Below are 27,507 nucleotides of genomic sequence, written 5' to 3' on the forward strand. Positions count from 1 at the left end.
GACGCAGGTGTCGTATGCCCGCCCTAGTAGTGAGGCTATTAAGGGTGCCAACCTGTACGTCAGCGGACTGCCCAAGTCCATGACTCAGCAGGATTTGGAAGGGCTCTTCTCTCCCTATGGCCGCATCATAACTTCGCGCATCCTCTGCGACAACATCACCGGTCTGTCCAAGGGCGTGGGCTTCGTGCGCTTCGACCAGCGCGTGGAGGCCGAGCGCGCCATCAAGCACCTGCACAACAGCGTGCCGGCCGACGGCGGCGCCACCGAGCCCATCACCGTCAAGTTCGCAAACAACCCGAGCAACAACGCCAAGGCCATCGCGCCGCTGGCCGCCTACCTGTCGCCCCAGCGCCGATTCCCGGGGCCCATACACCACCCGGCCAACCGCTTCAGGTAACCCTGACACCCCTCTTGGGCAATTCCAAAACTTGGAAGCTGCCGCTTTATACCCCTACGTCATAGTCTCTTACTATTAACTAGAGGGAAGGCTGGCGGAGCTGCACCTCAGTCATCATACACGCTCAAAGCATCATGGGCCGGTGATTCTACCTGGTGCGGGACAAAGAGTATGGTGGAGCTGCCATAAAAAAACGTAACCAATAAGCTCCTGCCTGTACCACTAAAGTATCACAGGCTTAACCCAATCGTAATATAAATGAAAAGGCCCGAAGGCAATGTTGTGCTTTTGCCACCCGTAGGTGGGAAAATAAAAAAATGGGGTAATGCTACTAAGCGACCCACAGCCGGGGGAGCGGGCCCGGGGAGACTCCCCTGATCTCCCCTGGGACGTAGCGGAGGGGGTGGGACATAGGTTGTGGGAATGGGACTGAGGGAAGGGTTATGGGTAATGTGATGGGAATGGGGACAGCGAGATATTGACCCTCATTTTATCATCGCTCGACTCCTGTCTGGCCAGGACAGGGAGGGCGTCGATGTTGTCCAATGGTGCGGCTCCACTCACGGGATGCCCGACCACCCAACGACGCCATAGCTCCGACTCGGAGACAGGGAATCCTAACCCGGGGCAGCTGCCTCAGGCTCCTCCACGACTTTCAGGGGTCCGGTTCGGACTGGCGGTTGGGGACCACCCGCTCCCAGTTAATAACCGTCAAGTGTTTTTCGCGGCTTTTCAGACTCCGGAAGTATGTGTGGTGGATCCAGCCAATGGAATTAGACTCCCGGGGACCCACCTGTGCTTCCAACCAACCAACCTTGCACTTATTTCCTCCCCTGGCCCTGGTGCGGGACAGTCGGATTTTTTCGGCAACACAGAGCGGCGTTACTAAGATGTCCCAATCCGTCTATGGCGCGCCCCGCGCGCAGACGACTTTGCCGCGAACGTAGTGCGCAAAGGTCATAATAGCGAAAAGGCAACAGCACACGACGCCAATAAAAGGTTTCGGTTTTCCGAAATGTGATTGAGAAACCTCTTAAAGCGTTGAAGCAACAACATTTTTTTTTGACAACAGATTTATTTTTATAATTGCGCTTATTAAGCACGAACTCTTAGTTTTTGTGGTGTACAATACAGGGCCAATATAGGAGAGCAAGCTATCTTATATTGAGCAAACTTAGCATTCGCATGCTTTTCTGCTCGTTTGTTGCAATTTATAGACAGGATATTGAATGTTATGGCATTCTGGATTATCAAACAACGTTTATTTTTGCGTTATTTTTTGGCCAAAAGCTATGGTTCTGCAGTCGGTAGCCCTCCGTCCCATGATGCTTAGTGCGCCCATGGTGGTTGAGGTAGTCTTGAGGAAGATGCATGCAAACTCCAATAGACGGGGCGTCATATTTTCCTCTAGGTAATAGTAAGAAAGTGTATGCCCTGTGTAGAGCCGAAACTGGGACAATCACGACTCCCAATCTTCAGCCTGAAATTACCGAACAACCCGTCGATCCTGACTGCTTATATTGCGGTTAAATATCAAGAGAAGGACAGATACTACGAGACTGTGAGGAAGATCCACCTCCAAAAGGCCTTCTACCGGCTCCCTCACAGTAATTGGCCTTGCTAGGGAGCCGGACAAGAACACAAGGCAAACTTGCATACTCGGTGCGAGAGGTCGCCCTTCGTTGTTAGAGGGGGGGGGGGGACACTAATCTCGCCCCATTGAAATTTTAGGTCAATAATGTTTCTACAAGCCAACCTGGTGGAGAGCACGATTCACGAGATCTGCATTATGTACCGTCAGTGTAAAGTGGAACCCGAACACAGAAACTGAAACTCGAGTGCAATCAATCAAAAAATTTACCACCTGCAGAGGATATGAAGGCGTGGCCTATTAACACTTCAGAATAGCGGTCTTTACTCCTTCGAAACGAAAATCAGCCGCTCTAGTATTCTGCCTCCCTTATAAAAATGGTCCATACACAGTCTATAGACTTCTAATAGGCTCTATTGCCTTCCTATAGATATTTCTTTTTGTCTATTCATAGCCTATAAACTTTCTATAGACAAAACTCTGCAAAAAGTGCATGGCCAAAAATCTATAGCTTGTCTATAGACTGTCTATAGGATTTGAATTGCCTATACACTGTTCTCTAAGGTTTGTTTATAGAAAGTCTATAGACTTTATAGACAGAATTCTGTGGACAGTCTATAGACTGTCTAAAGCCATTTTTGTAAGGGCTCCCCAGTGTAATGTCATCCAGCTCTGCAGTTTGCGTTTCGATTCTCTTAGCGTTTCATTTGACGCTGATAGTACAGTCGTCCAGACACTTGTCTCTATAGACGCGCGAACGGTGCGTTCTGTTGTGCATTTATGAAAACCGCCGCTGCCTGCCCAACCAGGTATAGTTTTAAAAGACTTCAGGAGTTAACCAAGATTCATGGGAATGTGCATGCATGACAGGGTCTTGTTTAGAGCCCTAGGCCACTCGTAAATTGAGGATGTGTATTGCCCTGCGCGCAGTTCGAGCGCTCTAGACAGGTCTGCGGACGACTGTACGTTACCGCTGTAGTCTGACTAGCCCAGTAATTTAGCTGCAGCGAAAATAATCGTTGGTCGCGATTTTCAGTTACCGCGTGGGTGTCAGGAAGGCGCTGGAAGAGCTCACTGCGAAACGCACTGAATTAACCCGCGTGAGAAGCGCTGGCAGCGGTCTGGGCTCCCGAACACGTTGACGCTAACGTCTTGCAAATTGCCTCCCATGGGACGGAAACGGTGCGGCCGCTGTTTCGGTTACGAAACATCGAAGAGCTAATGCAAGGCCGACGTGGCTCGCGTACGACGCTTCCACGGCGTATCGGGCGACAACGGGAAAGCGTCTTTGGGGAGAAAGGTTCTGAAAAAAACGGCAGAATAAAAAAAAGGGGGCGGGAAGGAAAGAGGGCGATGGAGTGAAAAAAAAAACTCGTGCTTTAATTGCTCTCTAATGACGCTATTTGAGTGGGAGATCATGTTCGCTGCGATCCCTCGACCTCCGCCGCTCCGCGCGCTCTCCTGACTCTTCCCATCCTCCTCCTTGGGCATCTTCCCGCTCTCCACTTTCATTGCGGCGATGGCGCAAATGAAACTCCTATGGAACTTGCGCGGAGAGGGAGGCGCTACGTATGAAATCTCAGGTTGCCGTCATTAGAGAGTTACGGCGCGATCCGCTTCCGCGGAGCACCACTGCGTGCGCGCTGATTGGTCCCGACGCGGCAGGCGGGCGCGCAGCTGACGGGCACGTGTCGTCATCTGGTGTCCTCGGGGCGTTCTGCACACGCGCAGAGGCGCATCGCAGAAGCGAATCACGGTAGCGGATTGTTATCTCCTACTTCCTACCTTTGTGGCCTCCTAGGGTTTCGCCCCTACTCGCTCTAGCCGACGCAAGATGGTCTGTCTCGAGCGCGTACGCTGAATGCTCCCGCATTGCCAGTGACAGGGAAGCGTTTTGGCGCCACTTCTGCCACTTCATTTGCATGCTGCACCTTTGTCGCGCAATCTATGGCGCATTGTTGCACGTTGCGTATCGGGAAGTAAAGTGCCTAGTGTTTTCAACTGGATTCGAAGCTTTGTAACCGACCGCATGCAATTTGCTTCCTCTAATGGCTTATCATCATCTTACTCACACTATCTTTCAGGAGTACCCAAGGCACAGTTCCTGGGTCCTTGCTCTTTCTAATGTACGGCCTTTGTCCATAAATTTTGAGACATTTATTTTCTTCTCTAGAAATGATTCCCCAAAACAAAGGTTGCTGCATATGTGTACGCCACCTTTTCGCGCTAACCTGAGCTATTTATGTTAATTGCTGTGTCAGCCGCTAGATGGCACTAAATGTAGAAAATCACGTCACTACTCGTCTGCGCATTATACTGTGAGCGAATGTGGAGAGATGGATGTCCACCACGAACAGCCTGTAAACATACAATTCTGTGTGAAGCTTGGCTAGACAGCCACACAGATGTATGAGCTCCTTCGTGACGCTTAGAGCAACGAGACATTAGTGCGGGCGCGAGTCTTCGAGTGGCACAAGAGGTTCGTTTTGGGGGGAACGTCGGTGGAAGACGACACAAAGCACGGTTGCCCTTCAACTTCACGGAATGAAAGAAACGTGGCTCGGATCACGGAAATCCTACAGCAAGACCACACCATTACAGTCCGCATGTTATCAGATGCCCTCGACATTAGTAAGACAACATGCCGCCAAATTTTGCGTGAGAACTTGGGGAAACGAGAGCTGAATGCCAGACTTGTGCCGCAGTCCCTCACAAAGGACCAAATGGACACGCGGGCATCAGTGAGCGCTGATTTGCTCTCCGAGGCAGAGAAGGATGCTGCATTCGTCGACAGCATGATTGCTAAGACGAAACATGGCGTTTTCAATGCGATCCTCAAACAAAGAGGCAGAGCACCGGATGGCGGACCACAAGCTCTCCTGCGTCGAGAAAGGTGAGGCGACAGAATACCAAAACAAAGACGATGCAGGTAGTTTTTTTTTTCGATTCCTCAGGTGTCGTACACCACGAGTTCGTCCCACAAGGGCAGACGGTGAATAAGGAGTTTTATATCCGCGTGCTCCAACACATGCGTGATGCAGTGCGGCGCCGTCATCGTGACTTATGGGCATCTGGACATTGGAACCTTCTCCACGATAACGTGACAAAATTTCTCGCCAAGCACAGCATTAGTGTACTTCCCCATCCGCCATACTCGCCTGACCTCTCTCCATGCGATTTTTTCCGGTTTCCTCGTGTGAAGAGAGCCCAAAAAGGTCGCTGGATGGGACAGTCCTGCCAAAAGCGTTTTCCGACTGTTTTCAAGACCTCAAGAAGTGTTGGCAGCTGTGTATAGACTGCAAGAGAGACTATTTCGAAGGGGCGCTATAGAAATGATTCAATGTTAAACGCATTTTTTAAAAAATAGACTCAGTCTCAGAACTTTACGGACAAAGGTTACATTAACGATTTGCCGTTTACAGTAACATCTAGCATCCGCCTTTTCGCGGATGACTGCGTACTCTACTGCCCCATAACTAACGCCGAGGATGCTTACAACCTCCATAGTGACCTCGGTAACATACAGCGGTTGTGCACTACGTGGCTAATGTCCCTAAATATTACAAAGACTGTACAAATTACTTTTCACCGCCGCCGAAATTATGCTCCGCCTACTTATAAGGTTAACGATTCTGCCATTATTTCCTCTAACTCTTTTAAGTATCTTGGTATTAACATCAGTAGTGACTTATCATGGTCTTGCCACATTAACCACATTATAAATTCATCTAATGGAGCAGTTGGTTATCTCCGTCGTACCCTGCGCACGGCACCTCCTTCTTTAAAATTACTAACTTATAAAACACTTGTGCCTCCTAAACTTGAACACGCTTGCGTAATATTTGACCCCCATCAGTCTAACCACATCTCAGCCCTTGAATCTGTTCAGAATCGTGCCACTCGCTTTATTCTTTCAAACTACTCGGGATACTCTATCATATCCGCCTTAAAGTTCCAATTACAACTTCCTTCTCTCGCTTCCCGTCGCCGAATTTCACGTCCCTGTGGTTTTCCATTGCTTACCCCGTGATAGTAAGCTCATTCTACCAGTACGTCGAACAACCCGTACAGGCCATCCAAGCAACGGCATCCCGCATCGTGCCCGCACTGCTACATTCAAGAAGTCATTTTTGTGCGCACAGGTCGCGACTGGAACAACCTTCCCAGCGACTTAGCGCTAATCCCCGATCCTGCCCATTTCAAGACTGCCATCGAGAAAGCCATGTCATCGTCATGATTCCCCCGTGACATTCGTTGTTAATCGCCGTTCTAGCGCCCACCTATCACTTAATGTCCCGTCAGAGATCCTTGGGGTTCAAAATAAATAAATAAATAAAAAAGCGCGCGCTCAGGTTGCGCTTGGTTTCTGGCTCGGATGTCTTAAGCGTTTGTCACTCGACTTCGCGGTGAGGCTCCTACTCTCCGCAGGTTTTTTACAATGACGCGGCCGGTTTTTTCGAAGTGCGGTGTTTGGAAGCGAAGGCTACACTTTAGTAATCATGTGGCTCAAACGCCGCACCTGGCGCCTCGAGCAAAATGTTTGGGGCGATTGCGAACTCCGCAGGAGACTCGAGGGCTAGATCCATTATCCGCTGAGAAGCTTAGAAGTGCAGAACACCTTTTCAGGCACATTCCTAAGGCCTGAGAAATTCGGTAAGACAATTTTGAGGATGATAATATAACATTTTGTCTGCACCTGGACAGTGCCAAAGCGCGGTACTAGCCTCTGGGACTAATGTGCGTCACTTGTGCACATTTCCCGCAACATCTACGCATTAGTAAAACTACATCGAGCCATTTATTTACGGAGACCCAATCAATCTAGGCAACTATAGGAATTCAAGAATGAGTGCTCTTCATAAAAAACTAGTCACTATTACGATCACGCCTATTGGTTGAGGGCGTACATCGCGTTCCTTGGAAACTTGCTAGTCAGATCTCTGAACAAGTTTTGAGAAAAATTTTAGAGCGCCCTAGCACTTCAGCGTGCCGCGGCAGTGATGTCTGTAAAGTAGTGCACAAATCGCGGGTGTTTTCAGGATCAAACTTCTTCAACACGGACATGAAAGTCGCAGCATGGCGTTTTGTGGTCGTATATCACCAAGAATATATATGCAAATTTTTTAAGGTGCATTTATTTGCGCAGTACGGGATTACTTGGGAGCCCGCATCGAAGTACGGGAACGAAGGCTCGGAGGGAGCGCTAAGGGCTTTCTCATTAGGGCGGCGTGCGGGGATTAAGCTGTAGCGAAGATAGCCTGTCATGTTCAGGACCTGTGGTAGATTCAAGGCCCATAGGGAAGAGGCGTGAACCGTACGTCCGGTTTGGACTGTGAAGGAATCTGGCGTAACTTGGAGGAGGAGGAGGAGGAGGAGGAGGAACAAAAATCGCCTCCTCGAGGAACCAGTTCACAGAAGCGGTATACGACATCCGGGCGCAGTACGGATTGCGCGCTAAGGAACTTGGGTAATGGTCCCTGCACCACCGGATGTCGTTACCAGTACTGCTCGATACGAGCTACAGGAAAGGGAGCGAGGCTTTGGACCAGAAAAGGGCGTAAAGTTTGGAAGTATTAACGCTCGATAAATGCGCCTCATCGTGTGGTGTAGTCCTCTGAACATCGTGGCACGCTTACACTGTTAGGATATTTATGTTTGCAGGAGCGTTGGCTTCGGTCATGTTGGCGCGTGCTCGTCTCATTTGAGAGCCGAGGTTCATCGCCGCGGGAGCGAAAGCTACTCCATGGAAAATAGCCCTATTGCGGGGAGCGCGGGGTAGAGGCCGTCCGCCGAAATTGCGGCCGCGACGGTCCCCGCACGCAAAGGACAAACACGAGCCCTCGCTCGGCTCTCTTTCCATCCGTGGCGCTCATCGGGGGTAATATCGGCCTCATAAACGAACGACGACGAGGCGGCGGTAGGCCGCCCGTCCCCCGACGTCCCCAGGCCGTCTCGTTGGCGGGTGCCCGCATTAGGGCTTCGCGCTTCGCCGGTGCTCGAGGTCTTCTCGGGTCTTTAGCCACGGGGTTGGAAGGGTGGCGACGCGCTGCTGTCTCTGCGTCGTGCCGTCGCTTTGGGCGACGCGGTGAGAAGGGCCCCGGGCGCCTGTGTTGCGGCGGCAGGGCCAGCAAATAGATTGGATCACCGCGGTCCGTGGGTGGTTGGTGCGCGCGTACGTGAGCGCGTGTTTGCCTTTTCGGCGGCGGCGCAACTCGCTCGTTGGTGACTCGCTGGGTAACCGCCTAAGCGACTGCGCCGTTGTGGCACGTTTTGTGGCTTCGTCTCTGGGCGGCTGTTTGTGAGTGAGGCGCTGGGTGCTGTTGCAGTTGCGGTTACCCAGGTTGGTCGGGTCATCGGCGGAGGGAAGCTGCTTCGCACCTGAGTAGTCCCGTGGGTACATTCCCCGATTTGCGTAGAAGGCAGCCGGAAGCTGGCGTTGATGGCCGCGCAAACGTTGGGGACGCGCTGTCAGAGGATCGTGCGACGGGAAAGAGGACCTGATAGGTTCAGGGGCAAAGCCACGTACAGGACCCGACAGTGGAACCGAGCGTGAGATTTATTTTTTTATTTAAATGAGCATCTGCGACGATTCGAGTTTCTTTCGGTCTCTGCTTCTCTGCGCGCGTAGTTGTTTTTGCGGCCACTTGCGCGATAGGGCAGCCCTAGGAGGTTTTAGAGCATTTTCCTTTTTTTTTTCGGCCGTACACGCTTTGCTGGAAAGCAGTTGCACAGGGATTCAGATACTGGAAACTAGACACTAACGACATGCCGCATTTCTCTCGCTGGCTCTGGTAATGGGCCGTTCATCGCCTTTCCGATTTGCCGGTAATGCTTGAGGCTATATCTCATGCTAATACGCGGCGCTGCAGTGTGATCAACCTTGGCAGCATCCCTTTCCCCGACTTTGGGTAAACACACGCGGGACGTTAGCTGCTACTGTGTGTGCGTGCGTGCCTGTGTGCGTGTGTTTAGCCTGGAACCGTTTTTTCATGTCGTGTTTAGTTAGGGTCTTGTGCACTCAGATCGAACTAGAACTGCTTTGTTCTTTATAATTGCGGACCATAGTGCGTTGCTGCTAAATCGCCTCTGAGAACACAAGGGTGGCATTACAATGATGGCACCTCGTCTCCAACAAGGTTTTAGGATCATGTTCACTTAGATACCCAACGCGTGTGGGCGGCAAAGGCGAGAGCATTGTATATAAGCAATGCTTGCTTACCTAGTTTTCATCAACATGATTTTGACTGCGCTATTGATGCAGGTTTTGCTGCAGTGCATGAGCTCATGGTTTTCGCATCCTTTCCACATTGCCTGGGGCGGGCGGGGGGGGGGGGGGGGGGCGGGGAGTACGTACTCAAGTGCGTTACCGCATTTCAGTGCAGAGAAGCATTGGCATAGGACATGAACAACTGTTTTGATTTGATGCCCGGAAGCTTTTGTCAGCACACGTTTCGACAGCTCGCATGCGAAAGCCGGCGTATGGCATGTCGGGGTGCGTCCTGCAGGTAAAGGGTGAATCGCCCGAGCCACTACGGGTAGTTACCGTGGTCTACGGTTTCGCTGATTTCAAGGCGCGAGAGAGGGGGGGGGGGGGGGGCTTGCATTGGACATGACTAAGGATGTGGCTGGAACTGTGATGAGCCTTACGTGTGGTGCTCCAAACACAGCAGTCGTTGAGGCGAGGCTCCTGAGGCATTTGCACTATATAGCCGCCGCGGTGGCTGACTGGTTATGGCGCTCGGCTGCTGGCCCGAAAGACGCGGGTTCGATCCCGGCCGCGGCGGTCGAATTTCGATGGAGGCGAAATTCTAGAGGCCCGTGTGCTATGCGATATCAGTGCACGTTAATGAACCCCAGGTGGTCGAAATTTCCGGAGCCCTTCACTACGGCGCCTCTCTTAGCCTGAGTCGCTTTGGGACGTTAAAACCCCCATAAACCAAGCCAAACCGAGCATTTGCACTATCTACAATTTTTACTGTACAAGCAGTATAGGAAAGGGAGGCCTTATGTACACTTAATGAACAAATGTGTTATACTTTTTTTTTTGCCCCAAATGCTGTTTGTATCAATACAAAACCAGGTTGGCTTATATATTTAAGAAGTGATTATACAGACCAAAACAACTCTGAAAAGAAAGTGAAGGCAGGAACGCCAGAGTTTGCTAGCGAACGTTTTTCATTACGAAACATTATTGTGAAACCTTTGCTAGCGAACATAACTTTCCCTGCACCCTTTGTTCATTGTTGTTGTTGTTGCCTGCGTGACATGGCACATACCCACGACGGGGGATTGGCCAGGGTTCAGTGGGGAACCCATCATTCATTCATTCATTCTTTGTTCGTTCTGGCTTAACAAGCGTTGAGTCTTACATGTCCTCCTCTTTATCGGCATGCATGTGCTTGACCACTCGCAGCCGGTACTCTCCGCTGGCGGGTGACCTCCTGGCCAACCCGCTGCTGGCCGGATCGGCCATGAACGGCTCCGGCTGGTGCATCTTCGTGTACAACCTGGCGCCGGACACGGAGGAGAACCTGCTGTGGCAGCTGTTCGGCCCGTTCGGGGCCGTGCAGAGCGTCAAGGTGATCCGCGACCTGCAGACCAACAAGTGCAAGGGCTTCGGCTTCGTCACCATGACCAACTACGACGAGGCCCTGGTGGCCATCCAGAGCCTCAACGGCTACACGCTCGGCAACCGCGTGCTCCAGGTCTCCTTCAAGACCAACAAGTGCAAGTCCTAAGGCACTCCCTGCTGCACACCACGCCATCCCCTCACACGCCATAGACACGCACACACGCAGACAACACATGCTTTCTTCTTTCTTTTTTTTTTCTGTCATCCACCGATCCCTCCACCGTCCGGAACGGACTGCTGCTGGCGGGACTCCTTGCGTCATGACATCCGTTTGGGCCTCGAGGTACATCGGGATTTGCTCGAAAAAGCAGATTTCTAAAGCTAGCATAGCGCGGATGAAAAGGGCAGGGATGCGCGCAGCTCCTTCTCTGACAAGGACTGGTGTCAAAAATGCAGTCGAAAAAAGTGCGAGCTGCGTCAACTTGCATTCAGTCAATGGAGACAGCTGTGAGCTGTCTCGCGAATCCAGATCATTGCCTTCATGATTACTTGTCAGAAACCTGTTATCAGAAATTATAGCACTGCACACCACCTGGGAGTCTTCGGTGGCAACCTTCATGGGCTGCATCTTGGACATTGTTGCTGTCATGTCGCCCGCCTGTTGTTCTGGACGGTGTGTAGGACACCACACACTACCCCCAATTTTCTTTTCATCTCACCTCCACACTGTATAATGAGAAAGCGACGAAGTGGAAAACGGCAGAGGAATAGTTTATTACATTGCCCAAACAAACAGACAAACAAAAAGGAATGTAACTCCCGATCTTTAAGCAGCAGAGAAGCACACGCCGACGGAAACCACAGACACACACAACGGCGTTCACCCACACACACACCGACCACTGCACACGGGCACGCGCTTCGCTCATAGACACTGGCACAGACCGTACACGGAGACCGGAGGAGCCTTGTTGTCAGCCCTCCACCAGATGACTCACAAGCGCAGATAACGTTTGACGCGGCCTGTAGAAGGAAACAAAAAGAAGAGACTGAAACACTGGACCAGGGAGGAGAACGCGGGGGCCCTACGAACGCGAAATGTCGACTACGCTGCCCCAGCTGCTCGGTAAAAATAAATAGAATTGGTAATCGCACTGCAGACCCCCCTGGGCTAGAACTGTGCTGTCGTTGCATAGCCAGGCCGGGAAAGAGTCTGCCTCCTCTCCAACTTGTTCGCGCGCAGTTCGTTTCATGCACAGGGCTTTGATTGCTTGAGGAGCGCATGTGGAGGTTTGTCAGTCCTCACCATGGTTGCTACTTTTGTCCGCTTATTCTACTCTGAGTTGTTGGTAATTCTTGCGCCCTGTTAGGTCGCTGCTGTCTCGGTCCTCGGGATTCGCTGTTATCGATGTTGTTGAGAAGGATTACGGCCTCCTCATAGCTGTCTGGTAAATGAACAGAGGACCACAGATAGCCATTGAGAGAATTGAGGAGCGCTTATTAACCGAGAAACGTCGGTTATTGCGAAGGTTTTCCGAAGTGCATTGCTGAGCAGGAATCTTGGGAACATGTCGGAATGGGGATGCACTTTGGATTTCCGCGCAAAAAAAAAAGATAAGAATGAAGGAGAAAGCATTCGGTTTTTATTTCTTCCTTGTTTCTTGGAAAACACTTGGCTGAAAACGTCGATCCGAATCGCTTGCAGCGTCTTGTAACTTGGTTTTCGAAAACCTGTTCTTTTGTGAACTGGTCTTTCTGCCTGTTTGCTGTTTCTTGCCATCACGATTGTTCGAAGCGTATCGCGATAAGGAGAGGCCTGATGGCTGGAAACATGGCCGTAGTCCACGCGAAAACGGAGGTGCCCATGCTCAGACATATATAGGTCCGGGAACTTCTTAAGCAGAGTGGTGTCAAGAGGATAATGATGCCGCCTAACTACAATGCCGTTGTGTCGAGAGCAGCCCAGGTCGTAGCATAAAGACGCAAAACGTGACGAGGAAAAGAGGCCCGAGTAACCATTACCCGCGCACGTCTCCACGCCGATGGAGTGATTTTTTTCACTCGTTGCCTTGGCGTTGTACGAGGTGATTTTTTTTAAACCTTAACGTGAACACCATTTACAGAGGAAAATGCGAACCAGCGATAGGAAAAAAAAATTCTTCAGAGAGAACGTAAACAGACCTTTTTGTTTACCGGAGGCTTTAGATGTGAAGCAATCAGGCAACCTTGCATGGTTGTTTTCGAGAGGTTTTTGCGGTCCCATCGTGATATTTTATGTTTCCGGCTGGCCCTAACCTATTTGGCTTCTTTCATAGACAATAGTGAACATAACGAAAAACCCGGCCAGGCTTTTAAACAATTCTCAATTTGTGCACGTTTTGGACAACAGTAACTCCTTACAGTGTTGTTAAGGAAGTGTGTGCAAATGATAAATTGCCCTTTGCACAGCAGATACTTTGGTGCTTTTGATTCAAATTTGACACCTCTGACACAAATTGTAAAGGCTAGTCAATCGTTGCTATTTATGTGTGCTTAATATATCTACTTATTTATTCAAGTATTTATGAAGTATTTAGCTTATTTATTGATGCAGCTCGCCTTGTCCTTTCAGACCTTCGGCACTGGTTGTGTGTTCAGAGTTGTAAGTTCATTCACTAGTCCTCCTACGGCCAAAGTACTTATCTGATGATGCCGCAAGCTAATGCTGCCTACTATCTTTGTGATGCAGGTACTACTTATTTTTAGCCAAGGAACCGCTGTGTGAGACAAAAAGAGAACACTTTTTATGGTGCGGGACCTACAAACTTAAAAGAACGTTTCCTGTTTGGTGGCCATTGGGTTGCTCGTAATTGAGGAACACGTTAGGGTTACAATTTCTGAAAATATGTGCTCCTGTTGCTTTATACAAAGGCTTATTTATTGTTCGCGCTACTACGACCACCCTTGAATATCATTTTAGCTTCGTGAAAAGAGACTGGAGCTTATGTTAACTGACTTCGCTCATTGGCTTCAGGAAGTCCTAACGTGTTGATGCTAAGTTGCGTAAAAAAAAATGATACTCATGCTTCACATTGCCACTTTTAAAACTTTGGATCATTCAGATTTGTTTTCTTCCTTCCTCTTGGGAAAACTTTCCTTGTAACATACTTTGCGCGATATGCCGAGACTCAGTTTGAAGTTAGGACAGTTCATGGTTGCCTGCTTAAGTGTTCATAGTTAACGTGTGTTTGGCATTTTATGCTTCGTTGTAAATTGCGGGGAATGCATGGGCACTCTGTGGTACGGTAAACTCTTTGGCTTGTACTCGTATGTCATCTGCCCATTGAATTGCTATATCCCCTGTCGACACCCTTTCGACACTTCACCTGTTCTCCTTTTGTCTGGATAAGTGTTTTTGAGATGTCTGTAGCAGTAGTTTTCTTTTTCTGTAGTGTCCAGTGTCTTTCTGTGCTACGCACATGTATCGTGTTCGCTACGTCACCGTCTTCCGTCGCATTGCCGTTTTTCGCGGCAATGGCTGATTGTGCTCATCGCGCGGAGTGTCTGGTAAGTGAGACTGGTTCCCCTTGCAGGCGGTCTAAAAAAGCTAGCAATGAGGCTGCGCAATTCTGCCTGTCACAAATACAGGATGCTCAGCGGTTTGAAGCCTTAATTCGTGTGAACAATTTGGCTGGCAGAGAGAAAACGAGAGGGATGTGTTCGCCACCTCCAGAGCAATATACACATAGGTGCTAGTGATGAATGCCTTCAAGCTGCTGGTTCACACATTGCAGACGCTGCTTCCCGCGAAGTGCACACTATTTTTGTCATGTGTCGTGCGGGTTACTCGTGCCGGTGGTTTTAGAAGATGACTGGAAAATAGTCAGAATGTGACTGCATCTGGCCTGCTGGGAACTTCTATTGGATTTGAAATGGAAACCTGGGAATTTATTCATCAGTGGGGCTAATTATGATCCTCGGGGTGAAAGTGTAAAAAACTGATGTGACGTGTTAGAACTGGCTGTTGAATTTCTAGTACTTGGGTTGGCATGAAGCTTTCATTCTGCAGGAAATGTGACAATAATGTGATATTTACTGCCAGATGCTGACTGCTTTTGCACACAGCTCATCCAGATGTGTCTGGTGTCCAGAAAAAACTGTGCCAGCTGCCTGGTTGGAATGCCGTCTTGGGCTTCATTATTCTAGCAGGAGGAAAAGGTCACAGAAACCATCGGCAGGTTTCACGCACACCTTTTTACTGTACATCTCTTTCTTATTTGTGGCCACTTCTTTCTCTACGGGTTGCAGGCGACCAACGCCGCCCCACAATGAGTGAAACTCTAGTCTCTGGCAGGTTTACAGGCAGAAAAGTAAAACTCATCAATTGATGTACCATGCAACTTTCCGCAAGAACATACATGGCTGATCTCAGGTCTCTGTCACCTCCCATGTATAAAGAACCCCCCGCACATGATGTTCTCTACTGTGTGTGTCTATCTATATGTGTCTGTGCAAAGCACTTATCCTCACATCATATTTCACCACTCGCTGTGTTGAAAAAAAACAGACGTGTTTGCGTAAACTAGAACATTGATTATGTGGCACGGCCTTCCAAAAACTGTATTCGTGTTTAGTGATAAGCATCCAGGTTGCTGCAAGAAATATACAGCCATCTGTTTTGTGAGCATTTCATTCTCTCATGAAATAAGGATATCATGGCTTGTTCAAACATCTGTACTTCAATACGCCACCAAACTGCACGCTTTCCTTGCACCAGCACCCATTTTGATGTGTGGTTGACTGACTGACATGCTTGTTCAGTGCCAAGTGGGCTCTGGCACTTTCTGCTTTCGTGACACATACGACGCTTCTGTACACATTTATATATATAGAGCTTTGTGCATATTTATTTACTGCTGTCGTGGGCTCTTTACAAATGTATATGCCACCACTGTGATGGTCACACGGTGTTCCCTGAAGTGCACACGCTAGTTGTACTTCCTAATCATTGGTTAGCGCTTTTGTTTCTTGAACGTTGGTACATGTGCAAATTTGCATTTTATGAAGTGTTCGCATATGCATTAGCGCGGCATGTAACTTAACTGTGACCCGGTGTGATAACATCTCGCATGAAAGTTATCTCTTTGTGAGTGCGAGTGTGTGTGCAAGTGCACCTGTTTTATGCGACTTAGTATGTGTGTCAGGTTGTAATCTGCTCTCGGCTGAGTCCATCCCAGTCTTTAAACCTATGCAGTGTGAGAGTGGGTGAAAGAAAGGAGGTGGAGAGAAAGTTGCAGACACATGTGATGTCGGCTTGATGTCACTGAGCAGCATGGACCAATGGGGATAATTCTTCAAACCACAGAGCTCGCACCCGCATAGAAAAACAAGTACATGTTCACTCGCAAACATTTTTGTAATTCACGTGCACAGGATGTGCGTTCAAACAATATGCATATATGGTCGCGGGTCAATCGGTCCTGAATATTTAAATGTGGGGCTCCAACTACGGTGCATTTAATTGGTTTTCAGGTTGAAAATCCTTTTCTGTCAGAGCGTGTTCATGTCTTTGCCATGCAGCTGTATTTTAGTAACAAAATTTTACACATCAGGCTTAAGGTTGGTATCACAAGTCTGAAGCTCGGTAATTTAAATTAGCCATCGCAGCCATGACCTAGGCAGAACAGTAGAAAGCTATTTTTTGACACATAGAACTAAATTCACAATGCAGGTTCGTGGCTGGCCTGTGTATGTCTGCATTTATGAAGGAAATTTTTACAATCTTAGCATTGTGACTAAAAGCTGCTCTATTTTAGATTGTTAAATAGACGTGGAGCCTAACATTGCATTTGACATGTGTGTTGAACACAGAGTTAGTGTAACTATTTCATTGGCTAACCAAATCACTTGAACGCAGATATTTATGTCACACACTATGAAACACACACTTAACACAATAATACACTGTGTGCGTAGAGTATAAATCTATTTTTTCTGCTTGTTTGATGTAATGCTTGTTTCAGTTTAGCAGGTACTTACATTATTTGCATTTGCACTGAGCTAGTCGCATCTCGCAACTTACCATTTCGTATATATTTTTTGATTCATTTGTGCGTTTGAAGTACTTCTTGTGTTCTGCTTGTGCCGGCGTATTGGGGGCTTTATTTTGCGGGGTGTTGTGACAAAAAAAAAACCCTGTTTGGTTCGTCAATTTGGTTTTGTTCGACTGCCACATATCCTTCCTTCTTTTGCTGTCAAAGATTGACCACGTGGATTACCAAAAAATAGCTTTTTTTCTCCAAATCCTTGTTTTAGTTTTGGCTTTCCTTTGCATTCTTTTGTGCCCTGTGTTCGCTCTTGGTTTGACTACCTACATGCACCTACTGAGGCATGATGAAAACGTCTCGCTATGAAACTGTCTTGCTTGTCTCAAGTGAAGATACATTACTTTCAGCCATTCCGCTTTCAATGTTCGCGTGTCATCTGTCAGAAGAAAGATTAATGTAATAATTAAAGGTGTGTCGAATGTTTTAAAATGGACTAATGGTTTTCCTTTGTTTCCTGAGTTTTTCTTGCATGCATTTGCCTGGATTTTTTCTTTATTTTATGTTTTATGCTTTATTTTTATTTGCCATTGCTTACAGGAATTAGGTACAACGAAATACAGCGATGATTTTTTCGCTATGTGCTTTGTGCGGGAAGTATGAAAGAGGAGCTCACTTCTCTGCATGCAGCAGTTTCTCTTAAATGCGCCTCTGGCAATCATTGGCACTTTACGTAGCAGAACTGCAGCACCAATACTGCTGCAAGCCCTCTATGTAGTCTAAAAAGTGGTGTATGGGAACAAGTTATCCCCAAAAGCCTCTGCACTGTGATAGATGTGCTGTGCTCTCAGATGGCGTTTCCCATATTTAACTCTTCTATTATGATAAACTGCATTTTTACACCCCTTATGACCTTGCTGTTGGCACCCCGTTCGGTTTACATTTCTAGCCTTCAAAAAGGTACTACTAAAAGAGGTTTTGCACTTTGTTAGAGTTGTGCATGTGTGCTTATATTTTGTTACCATGACTGGTTCAAACTTGGAGGGCAGAAAAATAATTTTAAATATTATCAGAGCTGTCACAAACGCTGCATTTTTTTCTGACAAAGGAGGAGCACTTTTGTCCACGTTTGCACATAAACACGAATTCAAAGGTGCTAACTACGTAAATTAGCACAAAACGCATCAAAACGGCATCACTGCTCCAAATAATATTCACCAATAAGATGGGCAATCTATACAGCTGAAAATTTGCCAGGGTGTCTTTTTTTCCTTGCTCTACACTTCGTTTTCTCTCACTCTCTCTCACTAAACAGTTTGTCTGTCTCTTGAACCTTTTCAGGTGCAGTGGGCAGATATACGGTGTTTTTATGCTACCTGAGCGTAGCAGTGTGTGCGATATCTTTTAGTCCTTCGAGTGCAGCTACGTCACTCTAGCCACCATCCGTGGCTGAGTGTCTCTGGAGGCCAAATGGCTGGCCCAATGTAAATCGGCCTGTACATTACTCTGCTGTCTGTGATTGGAGTGAAATTTTATTGTCATTGAGGTTGAATGTTATCGTGCATCTAACAGTTTAGTCACTTATTCCCTGGTGATGTGCGAAATGTTGTAGCTGGTTGAGTCTATGTGCTATGATGCAAGCTGTTTGGTTGGCTGTCGTGAAGGTTCGCTTTTAGCTAGTGCTGTGAATGGTAACCTAACTTGTCCTGACGTCTCACTGAGATAGGCGCTGTTATATTTATTTTGGAGATAAGGTGTTTATATATTCTTCTCACGTTAACCTTTTTTCTATACATTCCATCATAACAGTTTCGTCTTAACTGTCGTTTGCCAGCAAGATGAAATTTCTCCACGAGACATTTCTCTGGTAATAATTGTGCATTCCTTTAACAAACCATCTGCAAATGTACTAAGCAGGGTTTCAGGTTAAATCATGCATAAAATGGCCAAAGAAAATCATTCCTGCAGTCCACAAAATAATTGCATGCCTCCAAGGATCTCTGATAATTAACTCCAGAGGAAAAAGAAATACATTGTAATGTTTGGATCTGCAAAGGCACTCTTTGAAAATGCCTCCAGAAAATTGCATGCCGTAACAAGGCAAGATTTTGAAGGCAAGGTTTTTTTTAACCTCTGATCGTCTGTTGCAGGATATGGCGGGTTTGCCAAACTTATTACAGCTAACAAATCGCAATGAGTTGTGCATGGTAAATTATATTTGTGCAGTTATATTTTTATTTCTGCCTGTTTGAACCATGAGTTCCAAAGTTGAGGCTGCAGTGTAAAGCAGCCCCCTCTATACTCTCAAGACATTCCGAAAGAACACTCTCAGTGTGAAACCAGACCTCGAGGGAGCCCCCATAGGCTGCCACGTGATCCCGCGCAAAATATCGATAGAAACTGATCGCGGCGAAAACACTGCCCTAACATTCCGACTCTCAATTGTGGTTGTTCGTCGCGATGACTCGTTTTTTTTTAAAAAACTCGTGTTGACGAGACAGACAAGCGCAAACAACCTTATACAGTGAAATATTAATATATTATCTTGGACAAAGTGTAATATATACAAATAGTATTTATGAACAACGAAGTGTTCTTTGCCGCTCCGATGATCCTTGTTACGTGTGCCCTTGAACGACGACCGTGTCGTCTGCATTCTCGGCTACCAGACAACGTCCGGGAATCTTTTTTTTTTCTTCCCGGCCGTCTTCTGCAACAACGCCGTCTGCTGGGAGAGCACTTCTTTCGGAGCGTAGCAAAATCCGCCTCAGGGATGGATCGGGGCGTCACGGTATTTTGCCGTCTAGAGTACGGCGGTGACGTAATTGACGAGTATGAGCCTGAACACGCTTCACGCGAGGCCTGTGCAATAGTATATACATATACTAAGGGAAAGTCGCACTTGGAGAGGGAATGGTTGGGAAGTTGGCAGCGCTCGCTCCTGTGTACTTTGCGAAACCTTCCCGCTAGACGGCGTCACCTGAGATTTCTTAAGTGAACGGAACGAGTGTCTGTACACAGTTTCTTAATCCAGACGCGACGCGGTGCCACGGTTGGGCGCGCAAAACTAAAAAAGAAGTAAATCTTTGCTCACTCTGTCCCGAAGAACTCTAGCCGCAAGAACCGTGATCCTTTGCGCGCTATGGCAGGGACGATGAATGGCGGGAGCATTTGTTCCCGCCCCTGCTACTACGCTCACGCGTTGAAGAACGCGCTGTACAAATAAAAAAAGTGAGGAATACATTTCTATATCGCTTACAACTTGTGCGCCGTGTCAGCTGTGAATATCTCTCTGGCAAAAGAAAAAAAAAACGCTTTCTTGGGTGAGCTTCTGTGCGAGTTGAGTTTTTTTTTTCCATTGCAGTGTTTTCGTCTGCTGTCACCATCGTGTTGAGAGCTCATTGCCTACTCGTGAGTTCAGGTCCTTAGACGTCTGCGTTGCGCTGATGCCTGGATAATGAGTGACGTCGGGGCCGCTTCCATTTAGTTCGGCGGTGTAAGCGTGGAGGTATCGAACGCGAGACGTACGAGAGGCAGGGATGCCTAACGGAGGGTTGCCAGCGCAACGGCGCTAAACGAGAGAGTTACAACGTGGTGTGAAGGGAACTGCGAGGGAACTTACGTCACTGGTGCCTGTGCTCACGTCACGTCCGGTCGTTCTGCCCCTCCTCCTGACACAGAAACTAAAAGCCCATCGCGTGATGAGTGAAAACTGGGTTGTGCTCGTTTTGCTGAAAACCGAAACGCTTAAGGTGCCGAACACACGTTTTTTCGCTCTAGCGTTTGCGAAAGGTAAAAGAATGACGTAGACTTTTACGTCACGAATGATGGCGCTCAATTCAGGAAGCTCGGCTCTGCGAAAGACTTTGAAATGGGTGCGCTGGACGCGCATCTTGTATCTTTTTTTGTGTGTGTACGAGGGACGGGCTGTCACACAAACAAGCGCGTCGCCATCAGGGCAAGCAGAAGCCGAATCGCTAAGGGAGTTTCTCTGCTTTCAACCTAGTACCGCTGTCCCCGCTTTTTCTTGTCCACGTCATCGCGACGTAAACCCGCCCCGCACTTTGCGTCGAATATTTCGCTTTGGTCCTGCTCAGGTACGCATTGTTCCGCGTGACGTCACAGAGACGTAACCTGATACTTTACATTCCTTTGGGGAGAGCAGCGCGCCACGCCACGCCCGCCGTCTACGGATCGTGTTGTGCTCTACCCTGATTTCCCCGACCCTACACGTAAGGAAGCAGATGAACACGGTTACAGCCGGAAAGCGGCGCCACCTCTTGACTGGGGTGAAAAGACCCGTGCGGCTTGGGTACCGCTTTGTGAGAGCATTGTGAACAGCCGGGTATGTAGCATGAATGGTGGGGGTGTAGTGGTGGCGATACACAGACACACTCACACATACACACGTGTACAAACACGTACAAAAGAAGTTTATATATATATATATATACACACACCTAAGGGGGAATTGAAGGCGATGCGGTTCGGCCGGTGGTTTTTAATGCTTAGTGCGTGTAAAACTGTGTGGACATGTAAGCCTGTTTACAAAACATACACACAAAAAAAAGAGAGAAAGGACACACTCCACGCTGCTGAAGCCGCCCTTTTTCCACCCGTTTCCTCTGATTGTGTCAGTGCGTACGCTAACGCGACTATTATAACTAAGCGTAGATGTCTTTTTGTATTGAAAGCTCTCTCGTAAAAGCCCTTCGCAACCAGACCCCTCTCTTTAATCCGTTATGAGGAAACCAGGTACCCTCTCTGTCCACCCTCGGAAAAACCCCCGTGTGCCCCGTCGTGTGCGGTATGTCTTTTAGTGACGCTCGGTCTTTTCTACGTGAAGTCGTGAACGCGTCGTCGGCGAATCGCGCAGGCCCGCCTCGGTGCGATGAGGTCACTTCCGGTTCCGCAGATCCGGTTCGTTGATCGCTGCGTTCCGTCTCACCTTCTGAGGCGTCGAGATCGCCACCCGGCTCTTCTCGCGCCGTCTCGACTCACAGATTGTTAAGTCCCCGCTTATATAGTTACTTCTGCTCACTCGACGATCCAGGTTGCCTGTTCGTCTTGACTTTCTCCAACATACGCTTCTGTAGTTCGTTTCTACTTCCTTAGTCCATGCCACTTCACCCTAAGCAGCACAGGTAATCGGCCCAATATTGGACAGCCAATATTGGGCCGATTAGCAGTGCCCTCTCGAACGAGGGTTATCGTTTGATTGGCCAGCCGACTGTGGTTCAGTGACGGTGTTTGACCGATTGTTGTTGTACCCCCAAAGGTGCAACCTGGAAAGCAGCAACACAGTGTAGTTCGCCTTTCAGTTGAGTGTTTTCTTTTGCTCCTGCACCGGGCAGTTGGCGAACTCAACCGAAATTCATTCTTTGAACGTGATTGTAGCCTTCGCTTGCCCACTTTCATGAGAGTGAGTTTAATTTTTCAGTGAAACAAAACAACAAGCGGCAGTGACAAGTGTGGGGAAGAGTGTACGTTGTCAAAACCTGTACGCTGTTTTTCGTGTGTCTGCAAAGAAGCTTTTCGGAACCTGGACGTCAGGTGCAGCCGTTATGGGTAGGAGGAATATTTTTGCAAGTTAAGCACATCCGGTACAGTTCGCCTTGGTATGGTTGCCGCAATTCGCAGGGTCATTTCATGACTGCTTCCCATCTTTTTTTCCCTGTCGTCTGCTAACAAGGCCTGCTTCCGCCATCTTGAATTCGCTCCCGGTTGGACCGCATTCTGCTGGAAAGAGAGAGAGAGATAAAAAAGCTGGGTGGTTTTGAGGTTGCGAATATATTCGATATTTTCATATTCACTGAAGTGCGTAGGGACTCGCCGCCGCTCAAATTTCCACAGCGCGTTTAACGGCGTTCTCAGAAACTCACCCCTAAAGATGGAAGTTTATGTTCCATGTGTGGACATTGAGGGGCGTTACTATAAAATGGCCGATGGTGGATTCGTCAAGCTGGCCCTAATCTTGTCCAATCCGGCCTGCTGCGCGTCAGATTACAGGCGCTTGCGTGTTGCCCGGGATGCGTTTCGCGCCTGTCATTGCGTGGAGATAGGCCCAACATTGGTCCAATCGGCCCAATATTGGATCAAATCGGCCCAGCATTAGAATTGGGCAATTTAACTGCGGTCCTTTATAGGACCAACTTTTGCCAAGATAGATCCAATATTGGGCCGATTTGCCGTGCTGCTGGAGAAGGCCGAGCGGCGAACCGGAACTTCAGGCAGTCTAGGCGGGCAGCTGTAAGGCAACATCGCTTTATTTTTTCTTTTGGGCTTTCCCTGAGTTCACCCAAAAGTGCTGCTTTTAAGCTTGAAAGACAAAAACGAAAAGAAATGTCGATAACAATATATTTTAAGCGAAGAAGGTGGAATTGTAGAAAAAAAGAAAACAGCCTGTTCGAAACTATTTTAAGATTTCTTGGAGCACATTTTTTGCCATTTTTGTGGCGGTCCCAGCTCCCCCGATACCCCATTAATATCCCGTCTCCTCCTTTCCCTCTGTCCTCCTTGTTCCTCGGAGTTTTAATATTTGTGCGAAGCCGCTAGCGTCTTATAAACTTCGCATCTAGAATTATATGTATGCTTTTTAGTCGTGTGTCGAAAGTAATCTCTACTAACTATCTTTTCGATGTCAACTATGCTTATTTAAATGATGGTATACTCTCGTAAGACTGTGTTTGTTGCAGTTATGCTAACCACACGGAGGCATTGCATTGCCCGCACTAGGCTTTTTTTCCCCTTTTTTCCGTCCGAAATTCTCTGCAATAGGGTAATCAATATACCCGTGCCGATATTATCTTGCGTGCTGATGCCTTAGTTTACTGACTTGGTTTAGTTTTTTTTTTGCGTTTTCAATTGACTCATTGCGGAAACGAGTGAGGCCTACAAATTTTCGTGAACACGATGTGAAGACGTGCGATTACGTTCTCAAATGTATTCTAAGGGTGACGACGTGATATTCTTGGAATCCGTTGAACGTCATAAATTTGTTTCGTTTTTTTTTTTTTTGGTTCAGACAGGAGGGCGTACTGTTTAATATTTTTGTGTAAAACCTGTGCGGGACGATCAATGCCTCTGGGAACTTTTTGCTTGTAACACTGTTTATTCAATGTTTAGTAGTAGTTAGTTGGATTGCTGGGTTTTCATATTTCTTCATTGCCGACGTGGGTCGCTACTTGAGGGCGAGCAAAGCTCCCGGCTGAAGAACGAGATTGCCTAAGCCTCGTTTCTTGAAGGAAATGCGAAAGAGGCCCGAGGCGTGTGAACTCTGAAGCCGGTACTCGGAGCGCTCTAACTGGACCCACGGAGAAAACGAAAGAGGGCGGAAAGCAAAAAAAAAAGCAAGATGTGATTGGCTGCATTTTAGGCTCGGTTCTGATCTCCCTTGTGCTTTAGTGATTTTTCCAACCACTCAGAGCGCTGGCTGTCTAGTAGCCTGCGCATGCGCTGAATGGCTGTCCACCTGGCGTATGGGTTATCATTTCAGAGTTAATTCTAGCTGGGAAAGTTCATCGACGTGAAAGTCATATTCATGTGTGCTCACTTGAATGAGACTGTACCTATCCTGTGCATGACAAAATAAATTGTAAGCAGTATGCCAAAAATCGCTTCTTCACGCGCGTATGTCGTACAGTTGCCTCACTCATCGTAATCTTAGTGCCATCTTGTGGCGTTTGAGCGAAATAGAAAAATAAAGCCGCATCACACAAGCTTTAAAATACTTCTGTGCATTAAAGATGTGAAGTGTTGGCAGATGAGGCAGTTTTCACTTAATTACTTCATATTGGGCGCAACACCCACACAGAAATATATTGGCCAACCGTTTCATAGCAGCGGGCCGAAATCATCCCGTCAGTAAAATGGAAATGACTCTTGCGTTTTTAACTCAGGAGATGATTCGATGATCGCCTCAATGATCGCGTGTCAGCGCTTGCTGCTGCCGCTGATTTCGCACGTTTTGATGTCGGGGGTGGCAGCCTTTCTGCGCATGCGCAAGCACACAGCGGGCCAAGCAGATTTCGGTTACCACGGTTGATGTCACCAATTCGTCGTGCGGTTTGACGTTTGCCACTTTCCTTCCCGTACTTGTGCGTTAGATCTCCCCGCAGGGAGCCACACCAGCTTACGTGAAGAGACACAAACAAACATGGCCGCCAGGGCGTCGCTTTGATGACGTCATCATTCGCCGCGCGAGGCCGGCGCTCTAATAAATCTTTAAATGCTCTCGTTGTCACTGTAGGCGGCAAGATGTTCAGTCGTCCTGGTCACGAGACTTCAAGCCAAAGTCTAAACATGCTCTGCGATCATTTCCTGGAAATGAGAAAGCGCGGGCGCCACCTAGGTGCGACGCAGTCAACTACCTGCGGGACCGCGCCGTCTTGCTTTCCCGCCGATTCCGATGTTTTTGGGGAGAGGAGTTAATTTTATTCAAAAAGAGACCTAATATACACATAACTCTGAAGCTTCAACCAATGAGAGTGCAGAACATTAAAACTAGGTTCATATACAGAGTTTCGAAACTCGTTTAATTGGAGAGCCACCTAGCCCCATCTGGCGGAGGAGGGGCGAGGCTTTTAACACGTTGCGGAGCTCGCCGGCTTCCGTGTGGTTTCGAATGGTGCAACGATTTTTGACGGCGACCTGAAACATGCGTACGTTTTTTTTTTTGCGTTTAAATTTCTAGCGCACCCTGGCGGCTGGCAAGTACAAACGGCAAACAGCCTGAGGCGTTGGTAACACTCTGGAGCCAAAATGGCGGCCAGTGGCGGTGCTCTGAATCAACTAGGGAAGATATAAAAAAAGCTAAACCCCAACTGCAGTAACGTTAAAATACGGATATCCGGTTTGCTGTGAAAGTACCTTCGGCGTGAAGTAAAAGAATACCGTTAAAAGCGAACTGGTGATGGAAACAGAAGTAACTTAAACTTGTCATTCTTGTCGTCTTTACCATTTGTGTGGAAAACCGATGAGACAGAAAAATGATGCTGAATGAGAAACCATGCGTGGTATTGGACTCTGTTTTATGGTTGTCTCTGATTTCGTGGTATACCTATATATTTCTGGAAATCGTAACGCTGTGTTCGTTGTTTGCTGTCTCTGACTCTTTCACTTAGTGGTGTCGTCTTGTCGGAATGGAGTTTTTATTCGCTTTTTATGTCGCTTTTGTGACGAGAAGAGAGAAACTAAACACTACACAATTACTGGAAACATTGGTTGTGTATTAAAAGTGCCGATACGCATGCGAGTAAAACAATACTCGTGTATAAAAACTCTGACGTAAACAGCTTTTATAGGAAAATAAGTGAAAAAAGAATACTATTAGAGAAGAATTATGCGGCGGAACTGATGTTTCACCCGTCTGTTTTTTTCTGTACGTGCTGGGAACGTTGTCGTCATTAGCTGAATTTGTTTCTTATCTCACTACGTTGTTGTAAAACAAGAATAAAAACCATGTTCAGTTAAGTGCTGGTGATAAAAACACTTTAAAATTGTTGGCTGAATCCGAACACGATCCAAAGGAGTTGTCCGAAAGTGCGACATTCGGGCATAATTTTCAACACTAAGCCTATGCCAAGCTTAGTTCAGGCTTTATATCCGATAGTGTTTTCTTTCCCATAGGCGAGAGAATGTGTTTAATGAACGGAAGAGCTAACCTAAGACTAACTTAAACGGATGCCAATAGTTTAATTTGAACGTCGGCCAGATCCGAGATTTTATTGGTGCAATCTCTGGTACAATGAGTTGTAATTTTCCATAATGCTCTTGAGGGCGAGCGTTCCCAACACGTGCACAACATAACCAGCAGCATACAGACATTAAAAAAATAACCTGAAATACTCCCTGCCATTCCACGAGGCAATTTCGTAAACCGGTGATCAAATTTGCTTTACACAAAGGCATCGTATTTACCCACCGCGTTGCCGTCATCAGAATCAAGTGCAAAAAAAATTTGAAGGAAAAAGATTTTAAAATATATACTACTAAACTCAGACAAGAGCTGTAAACAGAGATCTACTTAACGAAAAAAAAAATGTTATTCCCGGCATATAGTTCTGACTGTACTGCAATATTTGTACTTTTCCATGTTAATAAATTTCCAATCTCTTGGAAAACGAGTGCTCATCAGTCCCATCTGGTGGTCTTCTTCGCCGCTTCATTCTGCGCTGTTTCTGCAGCTGCAGAGATGCTGCGGCCGTTTCTCTAGCAGTGAGAATCTTTTACCCTTCAACAGCACTAAACTTCAACTGCTGCGCCTCCCGGCTCTTAGTTCTAGCCGTGAGGTCGATGCTACAGGTGGGTCATGAAACCTGGTAGCAGGAACTGTAATTGATTTATCGCCCCTAATTTACAGTTTCATAATCCTGCGCCGCTTAAGCACATTGTGCTTGGGTGCGGCATTGGCAGCCAGCAAGATACATAAGTGGCTCGTCTTGCCAAACAAGTAAGAATATTCTTTTTATCAAAGGTAACAAAATGCGGGTATATAACTTGCTCAGAGTGACGCATATTCAACAACGGGGCATCAGGCAGCTATGTACACAAGTAATGCGCAGTTCGGAAATTTTTTTTACAGAATTCAGAAAAAAGAAAAAAAAGAAGCAATGACATCAACTTTGTCACCACCAGAATTTACAGTAATCGTAAAAAACAGATGTTCTTGAGTGCTCGCTTCTCACGTGTAACCGAACAAAAGCACAATTCCTGCTCAGATAACTTCATTAAAATTATACAAAATTGCTGCACCTTTTACTATATTTCGTGTATATTTTTGGCATTTTTGGGAGTAGTAGTAGTGGCCTATTTAAAGATCACAAAAAGAAAATATGTCGGCGGCAATTGCTACCTAATAACTGAAGCACTAGAGCTATGGTCGGCGGAAATAAATATATGAAGGAGGGGATGCCGACACAAGAGG

The 27,507-nt window shown here is 47.5% G+C and overlaps 1 protein-coding gene across 5 annotated transcripts in view; it reads left to right on the forward strand.

Moving 5' to 3' along the window:
• Nucleotides 1–19,076, forward strand: part of fne (ELAV like RNA binding protein found in neurons) — a 175,842-nt gene extending 156,766 nt beyond the window's left edge. For 3 of the 5 annotated variants that reach the window (XM_077643366.1, XM_077643365.1, XM_077643367.1), the window contains 2 exons: nt 8–393; nt 10,402–17,088. In XM_077643366.1, coding sequence (XP_077499492.1) covers nt 8–393; nt 10,402–10,726 — 711 coding nt within the window. In that variant the 3' untranslated portion in view covers nt 10,727–17,088. Of the gene's footprint in view, nt 1–7; nt 394–10,401 lie in introns of all 5 variants that reach the window. The other 2 variants (XM_077643364.1, XM_077643368.1) reach the window with 2 other exon arrangements.
• Nucleotides 19,077–27,507: the final 8,431 nt, after the last annotated feature.

Source organism: Amblyomma americanum, chromosome 11 (genome assembly GCF_052857255.1).
Source record: "Amblyomma americanum isolate KBUSLIRL-KWMA chromosome 11, ASM5285725v1, whole genome shotgun sequence".
Taxonomy (NCBI): domain Eukaryota; kingdom Metazoa; phylum Arthropoda; class Arachnida; order Ixodida; family Ixodidae; genus Amblyomma; species Amblyomma americanum.